This window comes from Diceros bicornis, chromosome 7, assembly GCF_020826845.1.
Source record: "Diceros bicornis minor isolate mBicDic1 chromosome 7, mDicBic1.mat.cur, whole genome shotgun sequence".
Taxonomy (NCBI): Eukaryota; Metazoa; Chordata; class Mammalia; order Perissodactyla; family Rhinocerotidae; genus Diceros; species Diceros bicornis.
Genome location: NC_080746.1, coordinates 13,408,324 through 13,431,853, shown reverse-complemented (window position 1 = coordinate 13,431,853; position 23,530 = coordinate 13,408,324). Strand labels below are relative to the sequence as shown.

Genomic DNA, 23,530 nt, shown 5'->3' with positions numbered 1-23,530 from the left:
TAGGTAATTTCTTTTTTTCTCCAAAGCCTGATCTCTGGGGAAAACACTGGGGAAATATAGTCCTCCAATTTTTAATCAGATCCCTAGGATTTCCCAACTGATAGAAATCCCTTAGGTCACATTAGCAGGTGCTCTTTTGGCACCAGCAAATGCTATTTACTGCTCCCTAGTCTGGAGAGGACGCTCTTGGCAAAGCCACTGTCAGAAATCACGATCTGTTACTCAGACCCTGGGGTACGGAGGCCTGTGCTCTGTTTCCCTCAGTCCAAAATTCAATAATAATAATAAGAATCTCTGTTCTGGGCTGTTCACCTCTAAAATTCATCAGAGCCACTTGCCCCTCATTGAGAACAGAGGACAAGAGTTAGCAAGGCCCAACATTGCAGTCCCAATGCAGAAGGGTGAGTGTTGAATTTTACCTGTCCTGTTGTTATTCTTCTTCCATACCTCATCAATGAAGCCAAGGACTCCTTGAAATGCCATATCTCCTCTCTGCTGAGATGACCATTGATCTTTAGGTGGGCCTGGTGGACTGTCAAAGCAGAAGTGGAGCAGAGATGCTGTAGAGTCATGATTGGTCACAAAGTTTCTGAATTTTATTCCTAGAGAATTTGCCCATTAGTGTTTTTGTTTTCTTTTACTGAGGAAGATTGGCCCTGAGCCAACATCTGTTGCCAATCTTCCTCTTTTTACTTGAGGAAGATTGCCCCTGAGCTAACATCTGTGCCAGTCTTCCTCTATTTTGCACGTGGCACGCCACCACAGCATGGCTTGATGAGCAGTGTAGGTCTATGCCTGGCATCTGAACCCATGAACCCCGGGCGGCCGAAGCGGAGCATGCGAACTTAACTGCTATGCCACTGGGCTAGCCCCCATTAGTGTTTTTGATATACATCGTTAAAAATTTTCTCAGCCTTTATACAATGGAGAAAACAAAGACACATAGAAGGGTAGGCTTGAGTTCATTCTAACAACTGTAGGTCTCAATCTCATTATAGTGGAATTGGGTGGAGAGAGCTGAGTATTCATTTTAATGTTCCTTTTGTTCTGTTCCCACAGATATATCCTAGGGAAGAATGGCTTCAGGAAATGACTCTTCAGTGACTGAGTTTATCCTGCTGGGTTTAACACAACAACCAGAACTCCAGCTGCCTCTCTTTTTCGTTTTCTTAGGAATCTATGTGGTCACCGTGGTGGGGAACATTGGCTTGCTTATTCTGATTGGTGTGAACTCTCACCTGCACACTCCCATGTACTACTTTCTCTTTAAACTTTCCTTCATTGATCTCTGCTACTCCTCTGTCATAACCCCTAAAATGCTGATGAGTTTTGTAAAACAGAACATCATCTCTTATGTAGAGTGCATGGCTCAGCTCTATTTCTTCTCATTCTTTGTTATTGATGAGTGCTATATTTTGACATCAATGGCCTATGACCGATATGTGGCCATCTGTAAACCCCTGCTTTACAAGGTTACCATGTTCCATCAGGTCTGCCTCATGCTGATGTTGGGTGCATATATGATGGGGTTTGTGGGTGCCGTGACCCACACTGTATGCATGCTGAAACTCACCTTCTGTGATGGCAACATCGTCAATCATTACATGTGTGACATACCTCCTCTTCTCCAGCTCTCCTGCACAAGCACCTATATCAATGAGCTGGTTGTTTTCATTGTGGTGGGCATCAATGTAATAGTGCCCAGTCTCACCATCTTCATTTCTTACACCTTGATCGTCTCCAACATCCTCCACATCCGTTCTACAGAGGGCAGGTCCAAAGCTTTCAGTACCTGCAGCTCCCACATAATGACTGTTTCTCTTTTCTTTGGATCATCAGCATTCATGTATCTTAAGCCTTTTCCTGCTGGGTTTCTGGATCAAGATAAAGTATCCACAGTTTTTTATACCATTGTGGGGCCAATGATGAATCCTTTCATCTATAGTTTGAGGAACAAAGCTGTCCAAATTGCACTGAGTAAGACTTTGAAGAAAAGAGTGTTTTCCTAAATAGAATTGGTGTTAGTTATCAATGCCAAATCTTAGTAAGGGCACACAATGTATAAAGATATGGAGAGAACATAAATAAATCAAAATAGAAATGCAGATGATTAAATAATAAGGAAAATTAAGTTTATTACATAAATCACTTCACAAGAAAAGACACTCTAAGGAAGAGGAGGATCAGTGCCTTATCCTTTCATAGAAAGTAAGGAAAATAGTTCATTCTGTCATTCTTAGGTTTATTCTCAGAGAGTATAACATTTTAAGTAGATGAAGTTGAATGGTGATAAATCCAGAAATGGTAAGGTTGTGAGATTTTTGATTGAGGCATTTTGGAATTCCTGTGAAGCTTTGTCATGGAGATACAGAATTTGGTGGACTTTAGATTCAGCCATTTAGTCATTCATTTATAGGTTTCCCCCACCATCTTAAAGTAGAGCATTCCTATGAAAGCTTTCCTAAGCTGATTACAATTAATTTATATGGGAAAATTTTTTTAGCATTCCCATACCCAAAAAATAACCTACCAAATCGTACAAAATAACACATAAAATCTAAAATAACACTAACATATAGTAAAAATGGTAATGATATGATAAATACACAGCCTGTATAAAGTAGAAATAATGTAGGTCCAGTGTACTTTCACGTACCAGAATCTGGAAGACAGCAAGCACATTGGAAAGCTGAGAGGTGGTGGTGGTGACCACGGTGTGTTAGGCTGAGTTGTCAGAGGTTGGGGTGGTGGGCTGTACAGGAGAATGGGGTGTAGGAGACAGAGGAAGAGGGTCATCTGTTAACATCTCATCATGGTCTGAATCCATCAGAGCAGGTAGGTCACTAACATCTACACCCTCTTCTATGTCCGCCTGCCTGGATGTTGGTGGTTGAGGTCTTCGTCTTCTGTGGTGGATGCAGAAGGCTCGAAATAAGACAGTTTGCTTGAGTGCTTAGCCTCTGTAATGCTGAACGCTATTTTCACTTTTTGCCTTTTTTTGTAAAAGTGAAAATTTCCTTTGGATTTCTTTCAGTTAGTGAAAACAGAAACTAATGTAAATCTTTCTTAAAAGTGAAGTGGCCTAAGGCAAACTCTCAGATGGCCGGGAAACCTGTAATAAACCTCTATTGAAAGGCTATTGAGTTTTTGGAAATGAAAGTGGTCTATTTGAATGTTGTAGGGCATTTTGTTCAGGGAAATTCATTTCCCAAAAGGAGATAAGTATAGGGAGATGTTCTTCCCACTCTGGTTTCTTCTAACGTTAGTCATTAAGGAGTATGGTAAAGGGAGATTTCCTTCTGATCCCTGTTCCTAGGGACAAGAAGGTGAGATAACCATTTAGAGCAGTAAGGAATAAAGGGAACCCACCTTGGGTTTTACCTCTTGGGACTTCAGCGCAGGAAATGTGGGTAATACAACATGCTGTACTAATTTTACTAGAAATATTTACCAACTATTAGTAGAAGAATTGGTCCTTTTCTCAAATAGCTAAAAATCTCTAATTCCATTAGCAGTTAGCATTTTCCCTTCATTATTTTCACTCTCCCTTTTATCTCAGAGGTTTAATGGCACTAATGATGTAGTTATTTAATCAGCAAATAGAAACTGAGAGTCTATCCTGTACCACGCTCTGTTCTTAAACATTATAGTTACAGCGGTGAATAAGACAATGTCTGTGCTCTCATAGGGCGCATAAGGTTGTTTTTCTTATTCTTAGTTTTGAGATTTCTTTATGTATTCTGAATACAAATTAAGTCAGATATATCATTTACAATATTTTCTCCTGTTCTCTCGTTTCATTCTCTTAATAGAGTCTTTCAAAGAACAGAAAATCTTAATTTTGATGAATTCTAATGTCTCAATTATTTTTTATTATGGATTGAGCTTTTGGTGTCATATTCAAGAGATCTTTTGCTAATCCCAAAGTCCCAACAATTTTTCTCTTATGTTTTCTTCTCTAAGTTTTATGGCATTTAAGTTTATGATCTATTTTGAATTAATTTTCCTATATGATATGGGCTGTTGATATAAGTAATTTTTTTTTTGCATATAGATATCTAATTATTCCAGCACCCTTTGTTGAAAAGTATTTCAGACTCAAGATAAATCAAAAAAGATATCTAGATGCAGAGGTAGTGGTGGGGAGTAGGGAAGATATGTGGATCTGGCACTGTGGGGCACTGATGAATGCCCTTGTGCTTCTGAGTAGAGTGAGTTAAATGAAAGTGTGAAGAGTGGAATTTCTGGGTGAAATGGAAAGTTTGACTTTTTATGAAACTGCCAAACTGTTTTCAAAAGAGGCTCTACTATTTTATATTCTCACCAGTTTCTCCACATCCTTGCCAAAACTTAGTATTGTCTGTCTTTTTAATCATGGCCATTCTAGTGAGTGTGCAGTGGTATCTCATTTTGGTTTTAGTTTGCACTTCCTTAATGAATAATGATCCTGGTATCTTTTCATGCTTATTAGCCATTTGTATATCTTCTTTGGTAAAATATTTGTTTACATATTGTGTCTACTTTCTGATTTTATTATTTCTTTCCTCAATATTGTAAGACATAATCAAGATTGTAAGACAATTTAATTACAATTAAATTTTAAGACACAATTAAGAAAATAAAAAGTCACAAATGAAGAAAATAGATTTTAAAAATATATGTCTAGTAATGGACTTGTATTAAAAAATATAAACAACTCTTACAACTTATTATGTTTGTATGGTTTATTATTTTCCATTCTTATACTTTTAGCCTACCTATATTGTTATATTTGAAGCAAGTTTCTTGTAGACAGCATATAGTTCGGTCATTTTTAAATGCACTTTGGTAATCTTTGTGTTTTAATTGGCCTCTTAGTTTAGTTTGTTTAGACCATTATTGATCTACTGTTGTCTGAGAGCTTACTCTAACATTGTATTATTTGTTTTCTATTTGTTCCCACTGTTTCTTGTTCCTCTGTTTCCCCTTTACTTGCCTTTCTATAGTTTAGTTGTTCTTTCTCAGAATTCAATTTTGATTATCTATAGCAATTTGAAGTACCTCTCTGTATAATTTTTCAGCGGTTACTTTAGATATCATAGTATACATATGCAACTTACATAGTCTACTGGTATTGACATTTTATGACTTGGAGTAAAATGTAGGAAATTTGCTTCTATTTACTTCCCTCTATCCTTTTCCATTTTTAAAAAATTGTCTTAAGTATTTTTTTCTACATACCTTGAGTGCCACATCAGATGGTGTTATTTCTTTTGCTTAAAACATGAAAAATAATTTTTAAAAATCATATGGTAGTCTGTTACATTTATCTCTATTTTTACACATTCCATAGTTCTTCCTTCCTGGAGTTCCAAGCCTCCTTCTGTTATCATTTCCTTTCTCTTTGGTATACTTCTTTTAGCCATTCTTTAAGGGTCGGTATGTTGACGACAAATTATCTTAGACTTCCTTCATGGAGGAATGTACTTTCCCCTTTATTCATGAATAATATTGCCAGTGGATATAGAATTCAAAATTGGTAATTCTTTCTTTTCAATGTTTTAAAAATTTTGAACCCCTTTCTTTTTTTCATTATTTTAGATGAGGAATCTGCTGTCATCCTAATTGTTGTATCTCTCTAGGTTATTTGTCTCTTCTCTCTACCTTCATGGAAAATTATGTTCTGTTTGGTTTTCAGTTTTCAAATGTTTGACTATGATAAGTCACAGCATGGGTTTCTTTGAGTTTATTCTATTTGATGTTTGCACAACTCTTGAATCTGTAGGTTTATGTCTTGCATTGAATTTGAGAAATTTTCAGCCACTATGAATATTATGAATATTTGAATATTGTTGAATATTCAATATTGAATATTGTTTTCATATTTATGCGCCTCCTCTTTGCCTTCTGTGACTTCAGAGATATAAATATTATGTGTTGTGTTATTGTTCCATAGGTTTCTGAGGCTCTATTTACCTTTGTCTAGTCTATTATTTTGTGTGCGTGTGAAGAAGACTAGCCCTGAGCTAACATCCGATGCCAATCCTCCTCTTTTTGCTGCGGAAGATTGGCCCTGGGCCAACATCCATGCCCATCTTCCTCTATTTTGTACGTAGGACACCACCCACAGCATGGCTTGACAAACAGTACGTCGGTCAGCACCTGGGATCTAAACCTGCATACTTTGGGCTGCTGAAGTGGAGTGCACGGACCTAACCACTATGCCACCAGGCTGGCCTTGTCTAGTCTATTTTTTATCTGTTATCCACATTATATAATTTTTCTTGATTCACCTTTCAGTTAACTGTTTCTTTCCTCTATTGTCTCCAATCTACTCTGAAGTCCATTCTGTGAATTTGTTGTTTCATTTATTGTAAATTTTAATTGTTAAAATTTCTCTTTGTTTCTTTTTTTAAAAAATTAAAATTTAATTTGTTTTTAAAGAGAAACTTAGATCTATCAGATGTATATTCAAAATGTTAGTGACACCAGCTAAAGTTTATTAGGTTAACATATTTAATCAACTGTTTTAACTATGATATCGGTACATTGCTAAAGTTATGTAGCCCTTTATTTTTTGCTGAGCCTTTTTTTTGATTAAAGTTTTTATTTTGATATAATTATAGATTCAACTGTATGCAACTGTAAAAAGTAATAAAGAGACACCCTGTGTACCTTCTACCCAGTTTACTCCCCATGGGAACATCTTGCAAAATAGTAGTCAATATCACAACCAAAATTTTAACGTTATCCTTTTATAGCCAAATTCATTTGTCTCTCAAATCCACCTCCTCCTTCACTCCTAGCAACCACTAATTTGTTCACCATTTCTACAATTTTGTCATTTCAATAATGTTCTATAAATGGAATCATACAGTGTACAACATTTTGACATTTTTTGGTCACTCCATATAATTCTATGAATATTCATCCAAATTGTTGTATGGGTCAATAGTTTGTTCCTTTTTATTGATGAATAGTATACCATGATTTGGAAGTACAGTAGTTTGTTTAACCATTCACACTTGGGAGGAAAACAGTTATTTCCAGTTCTTGGCTGTTATGGATAAAACTGCTCTAACATTTGTGTCTAGATTTTTGTGTGAGTATAAGTCTTCATTTTTCTGGGATAAATGCCCAGGACTGTAATTGCTGGGTTGAGCGGCAGCTGCATGTTTAGTGTTTTAAGAAAGAGGACAATTCTGCCTTTTTGGATAACATCGATGGACTCTGAAGACATTATGCTAAATGAGATATCAGACAGCAAAAGACAAATACCATATGATATCACTTATATGTGGAATCTAAAGAAGCCAAACTCATAAAAACAGAATAGAATTGTGGTTACCAGAGGCTGGGGGTGGAGGAAGTGGGGAGATGTTGTTTAAGGGTACAAAATTGCAACTAGTAGATAAATAAATCTGGAGATCTAATGCACAGCGTAGTGATTATAGTCAGCAATACGGTATTATAAACTTCAAAGTTGTTAAGAGACTAGATTTTAATTGTTCTCACCAAACCCAAACAAAAATAATAATTATGTGACAAGGTAGAAGTGTTAGCTAATGCTATGGTGGTAATCATATTGTAATATATAAATATATCAAATTAACACATTGTACACCTTAAACTTTCACAATGTCAATTATATCTCAAAAAAAAAAAAAAAAGAAAATGAATTTGGATTGAGAAAAAATGAAAAAGAGAGAGACAAACTGCGAAAATGCTTTCCAGACTGGCTATGGCATCATTTTACATTCCCTCCAGTATATACGAGTGATCCAGTTTCTCCACATCTATGCTGTCATTTAGTATTGTCACTATATTTTATTTTAGCCATTCTGACAAATGTGAAATGATATCTCATTGTGGTTTTAATTTTTATTACCCTAATTCCTGATGATATTGAACATATTTTCATGTGCTTATTTGCCAGGTATATATACTCTTCAATGACCTGTATCTTCATATCTTTTGTCCATTTTATAACAGAACGATTTTTTTTAAATCATTGAGTTTTGAGAGTTATTTATTTATTTTTTTTGTCTGGAAGACCAGCCCTGAGCTAACATCTGATGCCAATCCTCCTCTTTCTTGCTGAGGAAGATTTGCCCTGGGCTAACATCCGTGCCCATCTTCCTCTACTTCATATGGGAGGCCGCCACAGCATTGCTTGACAAGCAGTGCGTCGGTGCACCTCCAGGATCCGAACTGGTGAACCTTGGGCCGCTGCAGCGCGCTCACTTAACTGCTATGCCACTGGGTGGGCCCAAGAGTTTTTTTCTCTCTCTTTTTTTTAATACATTCTAGATACATTCCAGGAAGCCCTTTGTTGGATACGTTGATTACAAATATTGTCTGTAGTTTGTCTTTTCATCCTTTAACAGAGTTTTCATAGAGCTGAGGTTTTTAATTCCAATGAAGTTCAATTTATCACTTTTTCCTTTTATGGATCACGCTTTTGGTGTCAAGCTTAAGAACTCTTAGCCTAGCCCTATATCCTAATGACTTTTCTCCCATATTTTTTTCTAAAAGTTTTATAGGTTGTGCTTTAATCTATGTCTGTGATCCATTTTGAGTCAATTTTTTAATAAGATGTAAGACTCAGCTTGAGGTTATTTTTTTTGGCTATGGATGTCCAATTTCTCCAGCACCATTTGTTGGAAAGGTTGTCTTTCCTCTGTTGAACAGCTTTTGTACTTTTCCAAAACTCGTTTGGGTCTATTTGTGTGGGTCTATTTTAGAGTTCTTTATTGTCTTTCATTGAGCAATGTGTCTATCCCTTCACCAATACCACACAGTCTTGATTACTGCAGCTGCAGCTATATAAGTTTTTAAAACAACTAGAGTGATAGTTTTCTATTTTATTCTCACTTTTCAAAATTTTTTGCTATTCTAGTTTCATTGCTTTTCTATATAAAGTGTGGAACAAACTTGTTTATATCTACAAAGAATGTTGTTAAGATTTTGATGGGAATTGCTTTTAGCCTATATATTAATTTGGAGGAATTAATGGCTTTACTATGTTGAGTCTTCCAATCCACAAACATGATAGGTCTCTCTATTTATTTTCTTGTATTTCTTTCATCAGCATTGTGTAGTTTTCAGCATACAAACCCTGCACATGCTTTGTTAGGTTTACATCTAAGTGTTTAATTTTTTAGCAATTCTAAATGATATCACTTTAATTTCAGTGTTTGTGTGTTGATTGGTAATATGTAGAATTATAATTGATTTTGACCCTGTGACCTTATTAAACTCATCTATGTGTTCTAGGAGTTTTTAAATAGATTCCTTGGGATTTTCTATGTAGAAAATTATGTTATCTGCAATAAGGGACACTGTTATTTCTTTTTTTCTGATCTGTATCCATTCATTTCCTTTTCTTGCCTTATTGCACCAACCTATACCTTCTGTACAGTGCTGAATAAAAGTGATGATAGTGGACATCTGTGTCTTATTTCCAATCATAGGGGGAAAGCACTCAGTCTTTCACCATCAAGTGTAATGTTAGCTGAAGATTTTTTGTAGGTGTTCTTTTTCAAGTTAAGGAAGCTTTCATCTACTCCTAGTTTCTGAGAGTTTTTTTTTTCTTTTTAATCATGAATTGTTGTTGAATTTAGTCAAATGTTTGTTTTTGTTTTGTCTCAACTGATATGATTATGTGTTTTTTCTTCTTTAGCTTGTTCATGTGGTGGATTACATTTCTTGATTTTTCCAATATAGAACCATCCTTGCATCCTTGGAATAAACCCCACTTGGTTGTAGTGAATAATTCTGTTTATATATTGCTGAATTTTTTCTGCTAATATGCTGTTAAGGATTTCTCAAGAGGGATATTAATATGTAATTTTCTTTTTGTACTGTCTTTGCCTGATTTTTGCGTCAGAGTAATACTGACAACATAAAATGAATTGGAAATTGTTCTCTTTACTTGTGTTTCCTGGAAGAGATTATACAGAATTGGTGTTAATTTTTAAATGTTTGGTAGAGTTCCTCAGGGAGAGCTTCCATACCTGGAGATTTCTTTTTGGGGCCTTTTTAAGTTATAAATTTAATTTCCTTAATATTTATACGACAATTCAACTTTTCTATTTCATTTGGGTGAGTTGTGGTAGTTTGTGTTTTTTAAGGCACTGATTCATTTCATCTAAGTTGTTAAGTTTATGTGTGAAATTTTTTCTTAGTGTATTCTTATTGTTTTGATGTTTGTAGTGATATTCTCTGTTTTTTCCCCCAATGTTGGTAATTCGTGTCAACTCTCTTTTCCCTTTGTCATTATTGCTAGCAGTTTGTCAATTTTATTGATCTTTTCAAATAGCTAGATCTATGTTTCGTTGTCTTTCTGTTGTTAGTTTTATTGATTTTTGCTCTTATCTTTATTTCTTCTCTTCTGTTTTCTTTGGGCTTCTGCAAGCGGGATTTGTCCATTTTCCTTATTTATTTATTCAGTCATTTATTTATATCATTATGGACGCATGGAATTTATTTTATATTTTACATTATAATCCAATGCTACTTCATTTATTTTTTTGCTCAAATTGTTCCAGTTTTGGCCATTGAGAACTCTTTTTTTTTTTTTTTGAGGAAGAGTGGCCCTGAGCTAACATCTGTTGCCAATCTTCCTCCTTTTTTCCCCGTTTCTCTCCCCAAAGCCCCAGTAGATAGTTGTATGGCATAGCTGTACATCCTTCTAGTTGCTGTATGTGGGATGCCACCTCAGCATGGCTTGATGAGTGGTACGTAGGTCCGTGTCCAGGATCCGAACTGGCAACCCTGGGCCTCCGAAGTGGAGCGTGCAAACTTAACCACTATCACACTGGTGGTTAGGGTCTCAATATATCGATTTGGCGATACACAAAAATTCAGTCCATAGCAGTATCTCTTTGTCTTATTTCCTACAGCTGCATATGAATCTACATTTATCAAAAAATTAAAAAAAAAAGAATTTAAAACTAGAACTTTTTCAGGCATAAAAAAGTTAAAAAAAAATCATCAGCAGCAGACTTTCAGTACAAGTGTTACAGGAAGTCCTTCAAGACTTTGGAAAATAATACTATATGGAAATCCGGATCTACCAAAAGAATAAAGGGTACCAGAAATGGTAACTAGATGGGCAAACATAAAGCCATTTTTGTACTATTTTATCTTTTGAAAACAGTGACCTATTCAGACCAAAAAATAATAATAATGTATTTTGGAGTTTATAACAGATGTAGAAGTAGAAGTAAAGTGTATAACAGCAATCACAATAGTGATTTTTATCAAATATTTAAGAGAAGAAATGATGCCAATTCTAGAAAATTGAAGAGTTTAGAATACTTACCAGCTCAGTTTTTGAGACCAGTATTATTCTCATATCAAAAGTAGACAAAAAATATTTTAATAATTGAAATCTACAAACCAATATCCCTCAAGAACGTATATTCCAAAACCCTGAAAAAGTTTTAGCATATCAGATCTAACAATCTCTAAAAGGATAATACATAATGACCTTTTGGTATGTGTTCCAGGAATGAAGATTGATTTAACATTGAAAATGAAATATTATAATTTACCATTTTAAGAGACTCAAAAAAAAAATATGATCATCTCAGTAGACACAACAAAAGGCTTGAACAATATCCAACATCCACTCCTGATTAAAACTTTCAAACTAGGAACAGAAGGAAATTTCCTCAACCTGATAAAGGACATCTATAAAAATCCCACAGCTAACATCGTACTGTCATGAAAGCCTAAATGCTTTCCCCTAAGATCAAGAATAAGGCAAAGATGTTAGCTTGCACCACTTATATATAACATTTTACTGGAGGTTTTAGCCAGTGCAATAAGGCAATAAAGGGAAACAAAAGACATCAAGACAGGAAAGGAAATAGTAAAACTGTCTTTATTTGCAGATGGTCATTGTCCACACAGAAAATCATATAGTATATACAAAAGCTACTAGAACAAATAAATGAACTTAAATTTTTATTATACAAAGTCAGTATACAAAATTCATTTCTATATACTAGCAACAAATAATCACAGATTGCAATAAAATATTATTTATATAACTTCAAAAATATAAAATATTTGGAGATAAATTTGACAAAATATGTTCAAGGTCTGCACACTAAAATCTACATAACTTTACTGAGACAAATTAAAGAAAACCCAATAAACCAAGATATATACTGTATTTGGAATTAGAAGACTCATCTTGTCAAGTTGTCAGTTCTTTCCATATTAATCTATGCATTCAACACAATCCCAATCAAAATCCCAGTAGACATTATTGTATAAATTGACAGGATGGTTTTAGAATTCATATGGAAATGCAGAGTACTTAGAATACCCTAAATAACTTTAAATAGGAAAGATAAAGATGGAGTACTTACACCTGACTTTAAGACTTATAGAGCTGCAATAATCAAGACAATGTGATATTGGCATTAAGAAATAATAAAATATAATGCACAGAAATAAATCCATGCATAAATGGTCAATTAATTTTTGCAAATGTGCAAAGGTAATTCAATAGAGAAAGGATGGTCTTTGCAACAAATGTTCTGAAACAATTAGATATTCCTATACAAAAGACATAAAAAGTGAAAGTTTGATTTATACCATGCATGATATACAAAACTTAACTTAAAATGGATCATAAACGTACATGTGAAACTTTAAATTAGTTAGCTAGTGACTGGACAGAGATGGCCTTAAATACCTTGAACCACAAAGTCTCCAAGTTTTCATAAGGAGCTGTGTTTGTGTTGGGTATGTTTTCAGTGTCCCAGCAGGCAGTTTAAAACTCTTCTAGCTTTCACTTCCTATGTGCATGTAACCTCAAGGTCAGCCGGAGTGAGAAATTAGGGCTTTCTCAGGTCTTTCTTGGGCATGCACACAACCCTTCATATGTGTGTGGCCTTCTAGATTCTCAGGAATATATCAGAGATTTTCAAAGCACTGTATGTACTTCTCATGCCACAACCTTTCCTTTTAATATTTTGGCCAGCTTCTTGTTTGCTCCAACTCTTACCACCACTTCAGGCAGATGCAGTGTTGAACAATTGCCACTGATTTTGGCAAACACCCTGGGGAAATGCTGTTCCCATTTCCCATGCTCTCTGGGTTTTAATGTTTTCAGACATTTTTCCTCATTTACATAGCAAAATTGTCAGTAATAATTAAAATAAGAAGTGGATATAAACTTGCCAATAAAAACTTCAAGTAACAGAATCTTTTTAAAGAATGCTATTACATTAAATTCTAGCATCTCCCGTGATGGGGGACACAACTATATGTTTTACAGATCTTCACATTATTTAAACAATAGCCTGAAATCATAAATCACCTGCATATTCATTATTCAAATACCATTGCTACTGTGGAAGTTGTTCATTCTATGAGGATATTTAGTCCACCTGATTACATGCATCATAGTTTCCTTTGTATACTCTACCTTCAGGAGTACTGGTGAACCCCTCCCTCAGAAGCCGCATGCCATAGGATGACCAATAGTAAGAATGCTTAGTTAGTCACTCTTGTAGCATGTCCTTCCCTACAAATTATCTTGTCCAAATAATGCTTTTGTTTCCTCTCTATTTATTTGACATATTCATCACAAAGAAAATATCAGTTTGTGTCATATTTGCATTGTAGGGAGGCTGGGAAAATGATAGTCTAATGTAGTTGTCCCCTTTTTGTCAAGTATTTTTTTTCATTTTAATTATTACTAATTAATTTTATAGTCTCTTTCCCTTTAAATTTCAAGTGATAGTGTAACTACACCGAATCTCCTAAATTTAAAAATCAAACCCAAAGACAGAAACATCTAAAAGGGGAAAACAATTGGGATTAACAACTTGTCTTCTTCCCCTACTGGATAAAATTTTCTTCTTGATAATTTTATTGTGAAGAATGTGTGTCTTATCTCCAGATCTTGAATACTAGGTTTAACAAATATATTACTGCATTAACCTTTGTTTAGAACATAAGAGGTATAAGGGGTCTCTGCTCTTAAAGTTCTTATAATCTAGCTATGCACATGAAACATTCAATAACAATATAAGGTAGGATATCTTTAGTGCCTTTATGAGGGCCTATAAAAAACTAATGAGATGAGGAATCCATGCTGTCAGAGTCAGATATGAAGATGAAGGAGCAGAGCTTGAGACAGTAAAGAATTCTTACTGGGTAGACAGATATAAAAGTTTTAAGGCCAAAGTTGAGAAGAAGGGAATAATATAAGACTGGAATTGCATGGCCACAGTCTTCTTGCATAATTTATCCCATCATGTCAAGAAAGCAGCCATTTGACAAGACAGAGGAATGCTTTAGGACAGGACCGTAGCCTGTTTTAGCACTACCTGTCATTCTATATTTGGTTCTCCATATAGTCTACCCTGGCCAAAGCCTATGCTGAAGCAATAATCAGTGTGCCTGGGTTACTTCTGGCCTTCCTACATATATATCAATAACTCTGAGATACTAGAACAAGAGAGATTATCTCTGAATTTTGGATGAATGCTGCACCTTCACTGCATTTCCTTCTCTTTTTTCGATGTATTTTTCCCTTCCAGGAATGCTAGCTTCAGACCTGCATTTATAGAGGTCTATGTACTATTTAAAGGTCAGGGAATCCTTATCTCAAAGAGAATTGCCTTTGGTTAAAGACCTAAAATGACTTTAAGACCTCTAACGTAATTGGGAGTTCATAAACAGTGGGTGCTAGATTTGATTCTCTCTAAGGTATTATGGTATAATCGAAATGTGTGGTTTCTGAAGCCATACAGCTTTGAGTTGAAATCCTGGCTTCAACTGTTACTGGTTACATGACCTTGGAAAAGTTACTTCACCTCCCTCAGTCTCAGTTCCCTTATCTGTATAATGTAAATAATAACATCGTCTTAAAATATAGTTCTAAAGAGGAATAATATAGATAAAGTAACTGTCACAGTGTCTTGCATATAGGTACATCAAAAATGATTACGGTGACTATTAAAATTCTAACAGTCTCTCAAATTTTTCCCTTTTTCTCTTTCATTTTTTCCCTTTAAAACACCTCTAACATAATTCCTCTCCACCTCCAATATTCTCTCTCAAGTTAAACAATGTTTTCTCTCATGTCTAGGATATTATAATAATCTGTTAATTGGTCATCCTACCACTTGTCCCTTTTTTCCTCTTTCTCTTCTCATTTATCCCATGATCTAGCACTTAAAGAACGTGGCTGCTGCTTCTTCCTATAGATGAAGAAGAGGAGAAATAAAGAGATGCAATGCCTAGTGCATAATCTAAACTCTTTAGTCTGGCCTTCAAGACCCTTTTCAGTCCATAGAGTAGCTTAGGGTCATTCACTCACATTTTTGAACACAGTGCAACTTCCCCCACTTATATGGCAAGTTGCTTTAACTAGAACATTGAGTTATCTTTTGTCACCTGGCAGTCCAGAAATGCCTTTTTTTTTTTTGGTAGTTGCTTTCTCTGTGTTCAACGAAAATATCAAAACCCTGCCAATTCTTCAGAGGCAGTTTGAATCTTGGCTTGTATAATAATTTCTTTTTGACTTCTTTAGCCTGCTTGATAAGAAATGGGAACATCTATTTTGCACCAGGCACCTGACATAATTATATCATTTTGCCCTCATAAAACCCTGTGAAGTAGTTATTTTTAACCTTACTATTAAAAGAGGACACTGAAACACAAAGCATTATAAAATTTGCACAAGATTCTACATCTAGTGACTGGTGGAATCAGAATTAAAATACTGGTATGTCCAACTGACTTCAAAATCCACATTATTTCTACCACTTAGCTATATACCATCTTGGGTGGGAGAATAAAGATACTGATACTTTCCAAGTGAACCTGGGCAAGTCACTTTTCTCCTTATAGTTGTATTTTATCATCCTAAAAATGTGGTTTGTTCTCTTAGGCTAGGTGATGCAAAGTTTCATTTATTGTTTGTACATTATATTTTTATCAGTATTCTATAATATGTATTATATATTTAATAAAATTATTTCATAGAGAGTAAACAAAGAATCATTTACTAAAATAAATGAGGATATGAATAGCATTTCACATACCTCTGAGCCACAGAACTTAGATCTTGGAGATTCTCTAGACGTCACCTAATCCAGTCCTTTTATTTTATTGATGAAGACTTGGTGAATGAGACATTTGGACAGATCACTTGGCCAAACAGAGGGAAAAAAGTTTGCGGTTGAGCTGAAACTCAGTTATTCCGATTTCCACTTGAATGATTTTCCCTTTCCATTTTAATATTAAAATAGGGGCTTTCCTGGCGGGCAAATGAAGAGAGTCACAGCGCAGGTTAGCGGGGTGGGCTGCCTTCTGGAGACTCTCGCGAGCCTTGGCACAGAAGTCTTCGTAGAGCCCGCTTTACCTCCTTGTTCCGCAGAGTGTAAATGAAAGGGTTGAGCAGGGGAGTGACTATTGCGTAGAAGACAGCAGGGGCCCCGGCTCCTGCCCCACTGGAGCGAGGCTGCAGGTAGATACAGACAGGTGGCGTGTAGTACAGGAGCACCACCGTGAGGTGGGAGGTACAAGTGGAGAAGGCACGCTGCCTGCCCTCGGCTGTGCGGATCCGCAACACCGCCGCCACGATGAAGACATAGGATATGACGATGAGAATCAGGCAACCTGCAGCCACAATGCCAATGTTGGCAAGCATGACAAGCTCATTAATGGTAGTGTCTGCACAGGCCAGCTTCAGCACAGGGGGGATGTCACAGAAGAAGTAGGCAATGTGGTGAGGCCCACAGTAGAGCAGGCGGAAGGTGAGGGAGGTATGGATTGCAGAGTGCACAGCACCTATGGCCCAAGTGATCCCAGCCAGCCCTGCACACATCTGCCTGTTCATGGCCACTGGGTAGCGTAGGGGTTGACAGATGGCTACGTAGCGGTCATAGGCCATGACAGTGTACAGGAAGCACTCGGCGCTGGCCAGGAAGTGGAAGCAGTAAAGTTGTACAGCACAGCCCTCAAAGGAAATCACCTTCTCATCCACAGTCAGGAGGCCTGCCATGACCTTAGGCACTGTCACTGTAGACAAACATGCATCCAGAAAGGAGAGGTGCCCCAGGAAGTGGTACATAGGGGAGCAGAGGTGAGGGTCAGAGCCTACAGTTACGAGAATGAGGAGATTCCCAGTCAAGGTGATACTATAGATGAGGATGAAGAGGAGGAAGAAGAAGCTAGGATGTTCAGCTGTGTACATCAGACCCTCCAGGAAGAAGTGGCTCAGCACAGTCTGGTTGGGGTCTTCTGTCTCCATGGCCATCTTCTCACACACAGAGTGGTTAGTTATCCCCTTTGCAACATAACTGACATCAACAGACATAATAAGTAGCTGTTCTCCTTTCCTGAAATGTCATTAGCTGTTGGGCTGTGCCTTCTTGGTCTTGCCCCATAAATGAGAAAAAGATACACAGGTTCAATTCACTCTTTTGGCCTGTTTTAATGTTTTCTTGCTGCACTTTCAAAATGAATCTTTCCATAAGGGATCTACAATCTTTTTGAGGTATAAAAATGATGGTAAAAATTATTTGGAGAAATGTACTCCCTAAATAATGGCAATATAAATATGGATTATACATCTTACTGTCATGGAGCATATAGTTTTTGCAAATATTTCAGAATTACGTTGCCTCTGCTCTCCTGATTTACTCTGCCATACTGCAGATGTGGGTAAGCAAATTCTTATTCCCATGTGTCATCAGGGAGTTGCATCCCATCTTTTGGGGAGACTTGCCCAGAGTTTGAGTGTTATTACATCAGCCAGGAACACAGAGTTTCCATCCGTTCCTCACCCAGAGGGAATTCTTTGGAATTTCAGCTACCCACAATCAACTCTCAAGTGTATGACAATGAAGCCTTAGAGAACTGATTGAATAATTATCAGGACAAATTTTTCAGTACATTTCACGCTCTTCCTGTAAGGCTTTGTTTCAGTCTTTTGGGAAATGTTTTCCTAGACCTTTATTGTTGAGCCTGAATTGAAATTTAAGAGTTTTCTTCAATTCTTTCCATAGTTTACCTTCTAAGCATAATTAAATGTTGCAGTATGTGAAAATTTTCTGTAAACTGCTTATTTCTGTTGTATCTTCAATTTCCATGGATTTTACCTAACTTTGCCTCTACATATTTTGTAACTAGATTTTTCACAATGATGTTTTATTGTGAGAGATGTCCCATCTCTCATTTGCTTCTCTTATATTTCAAATGACTCTGTATTCAGCTTCTTTGTCAGTCTTCTGAAGACAACATGTTTAATTTATCTCTCTCCTTTACTGTCCCCCACTGCCTAAGGCATAAGTTGTATCTCTGTCTGATATTCAAAATTATCTGTAAACTGTTTCCGTTATGTATCTTTGGCAATCCCCTGAAGAAATTCCTCTTATCTGGAGATGTTGTTTGCCTCATCTTCTCAATTTGCTGTAATCTCTCCCTGATCTCGTCACAGCATTGTATTTCTGAACATGAAAAGAATTCCTTTAATCTCTACCTTCACAAATCCACTTTCTGTGGCTAAGTGTAAACATTAATTCCTCTACAAGCTCTTTACAAATATTTTATCTTAGACTGATTTATTCATTTCTGAAACCTATGGTATTTATGATAATTATTAATAAATACCTCAGCATGTACTGCCTTAGACTACTTTAGTGTTCCGTGTGCATATGTCATATCTTCCTAAGAGAAACAGGGAAAATACATTGTGCTTTCTCTAGTTTCCCATTAACATTTTTGGGGTAGAGCAGTAGAAATAACAAGGAGGTAAGTTTATTTGGATTCTTGCAAGCTTAAGTTTAAATTCCTGGTCGATCACTTATTAGCTGAGAGAGATCATGGCGCTTAATTTCTCTTCCTCCAGTCATTAAATTTAAAAGGAGGATAATGTGATTTGTGATAGCTATTATTTTATTTAGAATAGAATGAGATACATAGCAAATGACCTTACATTTCTTCATATTCATTAATTTATTCAATGCAGTGATATTTCTTATGATGCTCCTGAGAAAAAAATTATGTTGTTTCTACTTGAACAAATTTAGTCATAGAGTAATTCATATTTCACAAGAGAGCTCATTCCAATGTCGGGTAGATTGATATATTATAATGTCCTTTCCGTCAATTGTATATATGTATCCTTGATATTTCAACCAGTTAAGTTTCCATTTGCCATCTTTCACACCCACTGGAATGGATATGTTAAAAAAAAAGACAAACAGTAATGAGTGTTATTGGATGTGAAGAAACTGAAACCTCTACACATTTCTAGTGACTTTGGAAAGCAGTTTGGCAGTTTCTTAAAAAGTTAAATCTGAACTTACCATATGATCTAGTGCTTCCATTCCTAGGAATCTACACAAGAGAAATGAAAACTTATACCCATAAACATAAATGTTTATAGCAGAATTATTCATAATAGCCAAAGCCTGGCAACAATCATGTTTGTTGTTCATCAACCGGTGAATGGATTGAAAAAAAAAGAGTATATCCACACAATGAAATGTCATTCAGCAAAAAAACAAAAACAAAAACAAAAACTAATGTAGTTTATAAAATGAATAGAACCCAAAAACATTATGTTACGTGAAAGAAGCCGAACACAAAAGGTCACATATTGTATGCTTCTGTTTTTATGAAATGTTCTGTAAAAACAAATTTATAAAAGGAGAAGGTAGATTAGTGGATGCTGGGACTGGGATGAGAATAGAGAATGGCTATAAATGGTCATGAGGGATCTTTCTGAAGTAATAGAAATGTTCTCAAATTAGATTGTGGTTATAGTTGCACATATAGTTGTAAATTTACTAACAATCATTGAATTGTATATTTAAACAGGTGAATTTTGTGGTATGCAAAGTATACCTCAAAAAACTATTAAAAAGAAGTAAATCCAAAGAAGGAAAGTCTTACAAGTGACACAAAATATGATTTAAAGAAATGGAAAGATATCGCTTGTTCAAGGATGAGTACGATAAAAGCTAAATCCCTGCAAATAGAGGGGACCAGCTGTAATATATATATATACACACATATATATATATGTGTGTATATATATAAGTACAGGCATATCTCATTTTATTATGCTTTGCTTTATTGTGCTTCACTTTTCTGTGCTTTGCAGATATTGTATTTTTTACAAGTTGAAGGTTTGTGGCAGCCCTGAGTTGAGCAAGTCTATCGGTGCCATTTTTCCAATAGCGTTTGCTCACTTTGTGTCTCTGTGTCACGTTTTGGTAATTCCTACAATATTTCAAACTTTTCCATTATTATTATATTTGTTATGATGATCTGTAATCAGTGATCTTTGATGTTACTATTATAATTGTTAGGGGCACCATGAGCTGCACCCATATACGACGGCAAACTTAATTGATAAATGTTAAGTGTGTTCTGACTGCTCCACTCACTGGCCGTTTCTCTATCTCTTTCTCTCTCCTCAGGGCCCCCTATTCCCTGAGACACCACAATATTGAAATTAGGCCAATTAATAACCCTACAATTGCCTCTAAGTGTTCAAGTGAAAGGAAGAGTTGCACATCCTTTCATTTTAAATCAAAAGCTAGAAATGATTAAACTTAGTGAGGAAAGCTTGTTGAAAGCTGAGTTAGACTGAAAGCTAGGCCTCTTTTGCCTAACAGTTAGCCAAGTTGTGAATGCAAAGGAAAAGTTCTTGAATCAAATTAAAAATGCTACTTCAGTGAACACATGAATGATAAGAAAGTGAAACAGTCTATTGCTGATACGAGAAAGTTGTAGTGGTCTGGATGGAAGATCAAACCAGCCACAACATTCCTTTAAGCCAAAGCCTAATCCAGAGCAAGGCCCTAACTCTCTTCAATTCTATGAAGGCTGAGAGAGGTGAGGAAGCTGCAGAAGAAAAGTTTGAAGGTAGCAGAGGTTTGTTCTTGAGGTTGAAGGAAAGAAGCCATCTCCATAACATACAAGTGCAAGCTGAAGCTGTAAGCGCTGATGTAGGAGGTACGGCAAGTTATTCAGGAGATCTAGCTAAGATAGTTAATGAATGTAGTTACACTAAACAACAGATTTTCATTGTAGATGAAACAGCATCATACTGGAAGTAGATGTGGTCTAGGACATAGCTAGAGGGGAGAAGTCAGTTCCTGGCTTCAAAGCTTCAAAGGACAGGCTGACTCTCTTGCTAGGGGCTAATGCTGCTGATGACCTTAAGTTGCAGCCCATGCTCATTTACCATTCTGAAAATCATGAGGCCCTTAAGAATTATGCTAAATCTACTCTGCCTGTGCTCTGTAAATTGAACAACAAAGCCTGGATGATAGCACATATGTTTACAACATGGTTTACTGAACATCTTAAGCCCACTGTTGAGAGCTACTGCTCAGAAAAAAAGATTCCTTTCAAAATACTACTGCTCATTGATAAGCCACCTGATCACCCAAGAGCTCTGATGGGGGTGGGCAATGAGATTAATGTTATTTTCATGCCTGCTAACACAGCATCCATTCTGCAGCCCAGGAATCAAGGAGTAATTTTGACTTTCAAGGCTTATTATTTAAGAAATACATTTCATAAGGCTATAGCTGCCATAGATAGTGATTCCTCTGATGGATCTGTGCAAAGTAAATTGAAAACTTTCTGAAAAGGATTCACCATTCTAGATGCCATTAAGAACATTTGTGATTCGTAGGAAGAGATCAAAGTATCAACATTAACAGGAGTTTGGAAGAAGTTGATTCCAACCCTCATGGATGACTTTGAGGAGTTCAAGACTTCAGTGGAGTAAGTAACTGAAGATGTGGTGGAAATAACAAGAGAACTAGAATTAGAAGTGGAGCCTTAAAATGTGACTGAATTGCTATAATCTCATGATAAAGCTTTAACTGATGAGGAGTTGCTTCTTCTGGATGAGTAAAGAAATGGTTTCTTGAGATGGAATCTACTCTTGGTGAAGATGCTGTAAGGACTGTTGAAGTGACAACAAAGGCTTTAGAATATTACATAAACTTAGTTGATAAAGCAATGGTAGAGGTTGAGAGAATTGACTTCAGTAGGAAGAAGTTTTACTGTGGGTAGAATGCTATCAAACAGGGCCGGCCCCGTGGCTTGGCGGTTAAGTGCGCGCGCTGTGCTGCCGGCGGCCCGGGTTCGGATCCCGGGTGCGCACCGACGCACCGCTCCTCTGGCCATGCTGAGGCCGCGTCCCACATACGGCAACTAGAAGGATGTGCAGCTATGACAGACAACTATCTGCTGGGGCTTTGGGGGAAAAATAAATAAATAAAATCTTTAAAAAAAAAAAAAGAATGCTATCAAACAGCATCACATACTACAGAGATCGTGAAGGGAAGAGTCAAACAACTTTCACAAAGGAAGAGTGAAAGGATGTGGCAAACTTCATTGTCTTGTTTTAAGAAATTGCTACAGCCACTTCAACCTTCAGCAACCACAACCCTGACCAGTCAGCAGCCATCAGGCAAGACCAGCCACCAGCAAAAAGATTATGACCCACTGAAGGCCCAGGTGATGGCTGGCAATTTTTAGCAATAAAGTATTATTTGAGGAAGATTAGCTCTGAGCTAACATCTGTTGCCAATCCTCCTCTTTTATTGCTGAGCAAGATTGGCCCTAAGCTAACATCCGTGCCAATCTCCCTCTATTTTATGTGGGACGCCTACCACAGCATGGCCTGATAAGCGGTGAGTAGGTCTGCACCCGGGATTGGAACCTGCAAACCCCAGGCTGCCGTAGTGGAGTGCGCAAACCCAACCACTACACCACTGGGCCGGCCCCAGCAATAAAGTATTTTTTAATTAAGGTATGTACAGTGTAGTGTAAACATAACTTTTATATGCACTGGGAAACCAACAAATTTGTGTGACTCACTTTATTGCATATTCACTTTATTGCAGTGGTCTGGAACCAAACCTGAAATATCTTCAAAGTATGCCTGTGTTATGTGTGTGTGTGTGTATATATATATATATATATATATATATATATATATAAAATAGACTATCATGTTATCATGTTAAGTATTTCTCACTTCCTCATGTCCTGTTTTCCTGAATATTTTGATCAGAATGGGTGTTGAATTTTGTCAGAGACTTTTTAAGTATCTGTAAAGATAGCCATATGACTTTTTTCTCATGTTTATTAATATGGCATACGATATTAATGGATTAACATTAAAACTGCCTCGTATTCCTACAATACATTTCACTTGATCAGGGTGTATTATTTTCTTAATGTGGTGTTGGATTCTGTTTGCAAATACTTTATTTAGTGATTTTTGAATTGATGTTTATGAGTTATATTTCTCCGTAATTTTCTTTCTTTATACTGTTTTTCACTGGGTTAGCCTTCTGTTTTATTATTTCCTTCTTTACTGTCAGGTTTATCAGTTATTTTCAGTATCTTTTAATGTCCATCTATTGCCTACACAACAACAGGATGTTTCATTTTCCTCCTTTCCTTTCCCTTCTTTCTCAGTTGCAATTTTCAGTTGCATTATTTCAACTTTATCACAATACATAACATTTATGCATTA

At 36.3% G+C, this 23,530-nt stretch overlaps 2 protein-coding genes across 2 annotated transcripts; one reads left to right on the top strand and one right to left on the bottom strand.

The window, feature by feature from the left end:
* The first annotated feature begins 1,067 nt into the window (after positions 1-1,067).
* Positions 1,068-2,009, top strand: LOC131407877 (olfactory receptor 8B3-like). Its single transcript, XM_058544477.1, has one exon. The coding sequence runs from the start codon at positions 1,077-1,079 to the stop codon at positions 2,007-2,009; it is 933 nt and encodes a 310-aa protein (XP_058400460.1). The 5' UTR covers positions 1,068-1,076.
* A 14,294-nt stretch (positions 2,010-16,303) lies between these two features.
* LOC131408185 (olfactory receptor 10S1) lies at positions 16,304-17,293 on the bottom strand. Its single transcript, XM_058544727.1, has one exon. It carries the CDS (start codon positions 17,270-17,272, stop codon positions 16,304-16,306), a length of 969 nt encoding a protein of 322 aa, XP_058400710.1. The 5' UTR covers positions 17,273-17,293.
* Positions 17,294-23,530: the final 6,237 nt, after the last annotated feature.

Coding starts and splice junctions, on each gene's coding strand:
- LOC131407877 (XM_058544477.1), top strand. CDS start 1,077: ATGGCTTCAGGAAATGACTCTTCAGTGACTGAGTTTATCCTGCTGGGT.
- LOC131408185 (XM_058544727.1), bottom strand. CDS start 17,272: ATGGCCATGGAGACAGAAGACCCCAACCAGACTGTGCTGAGCCACTTC.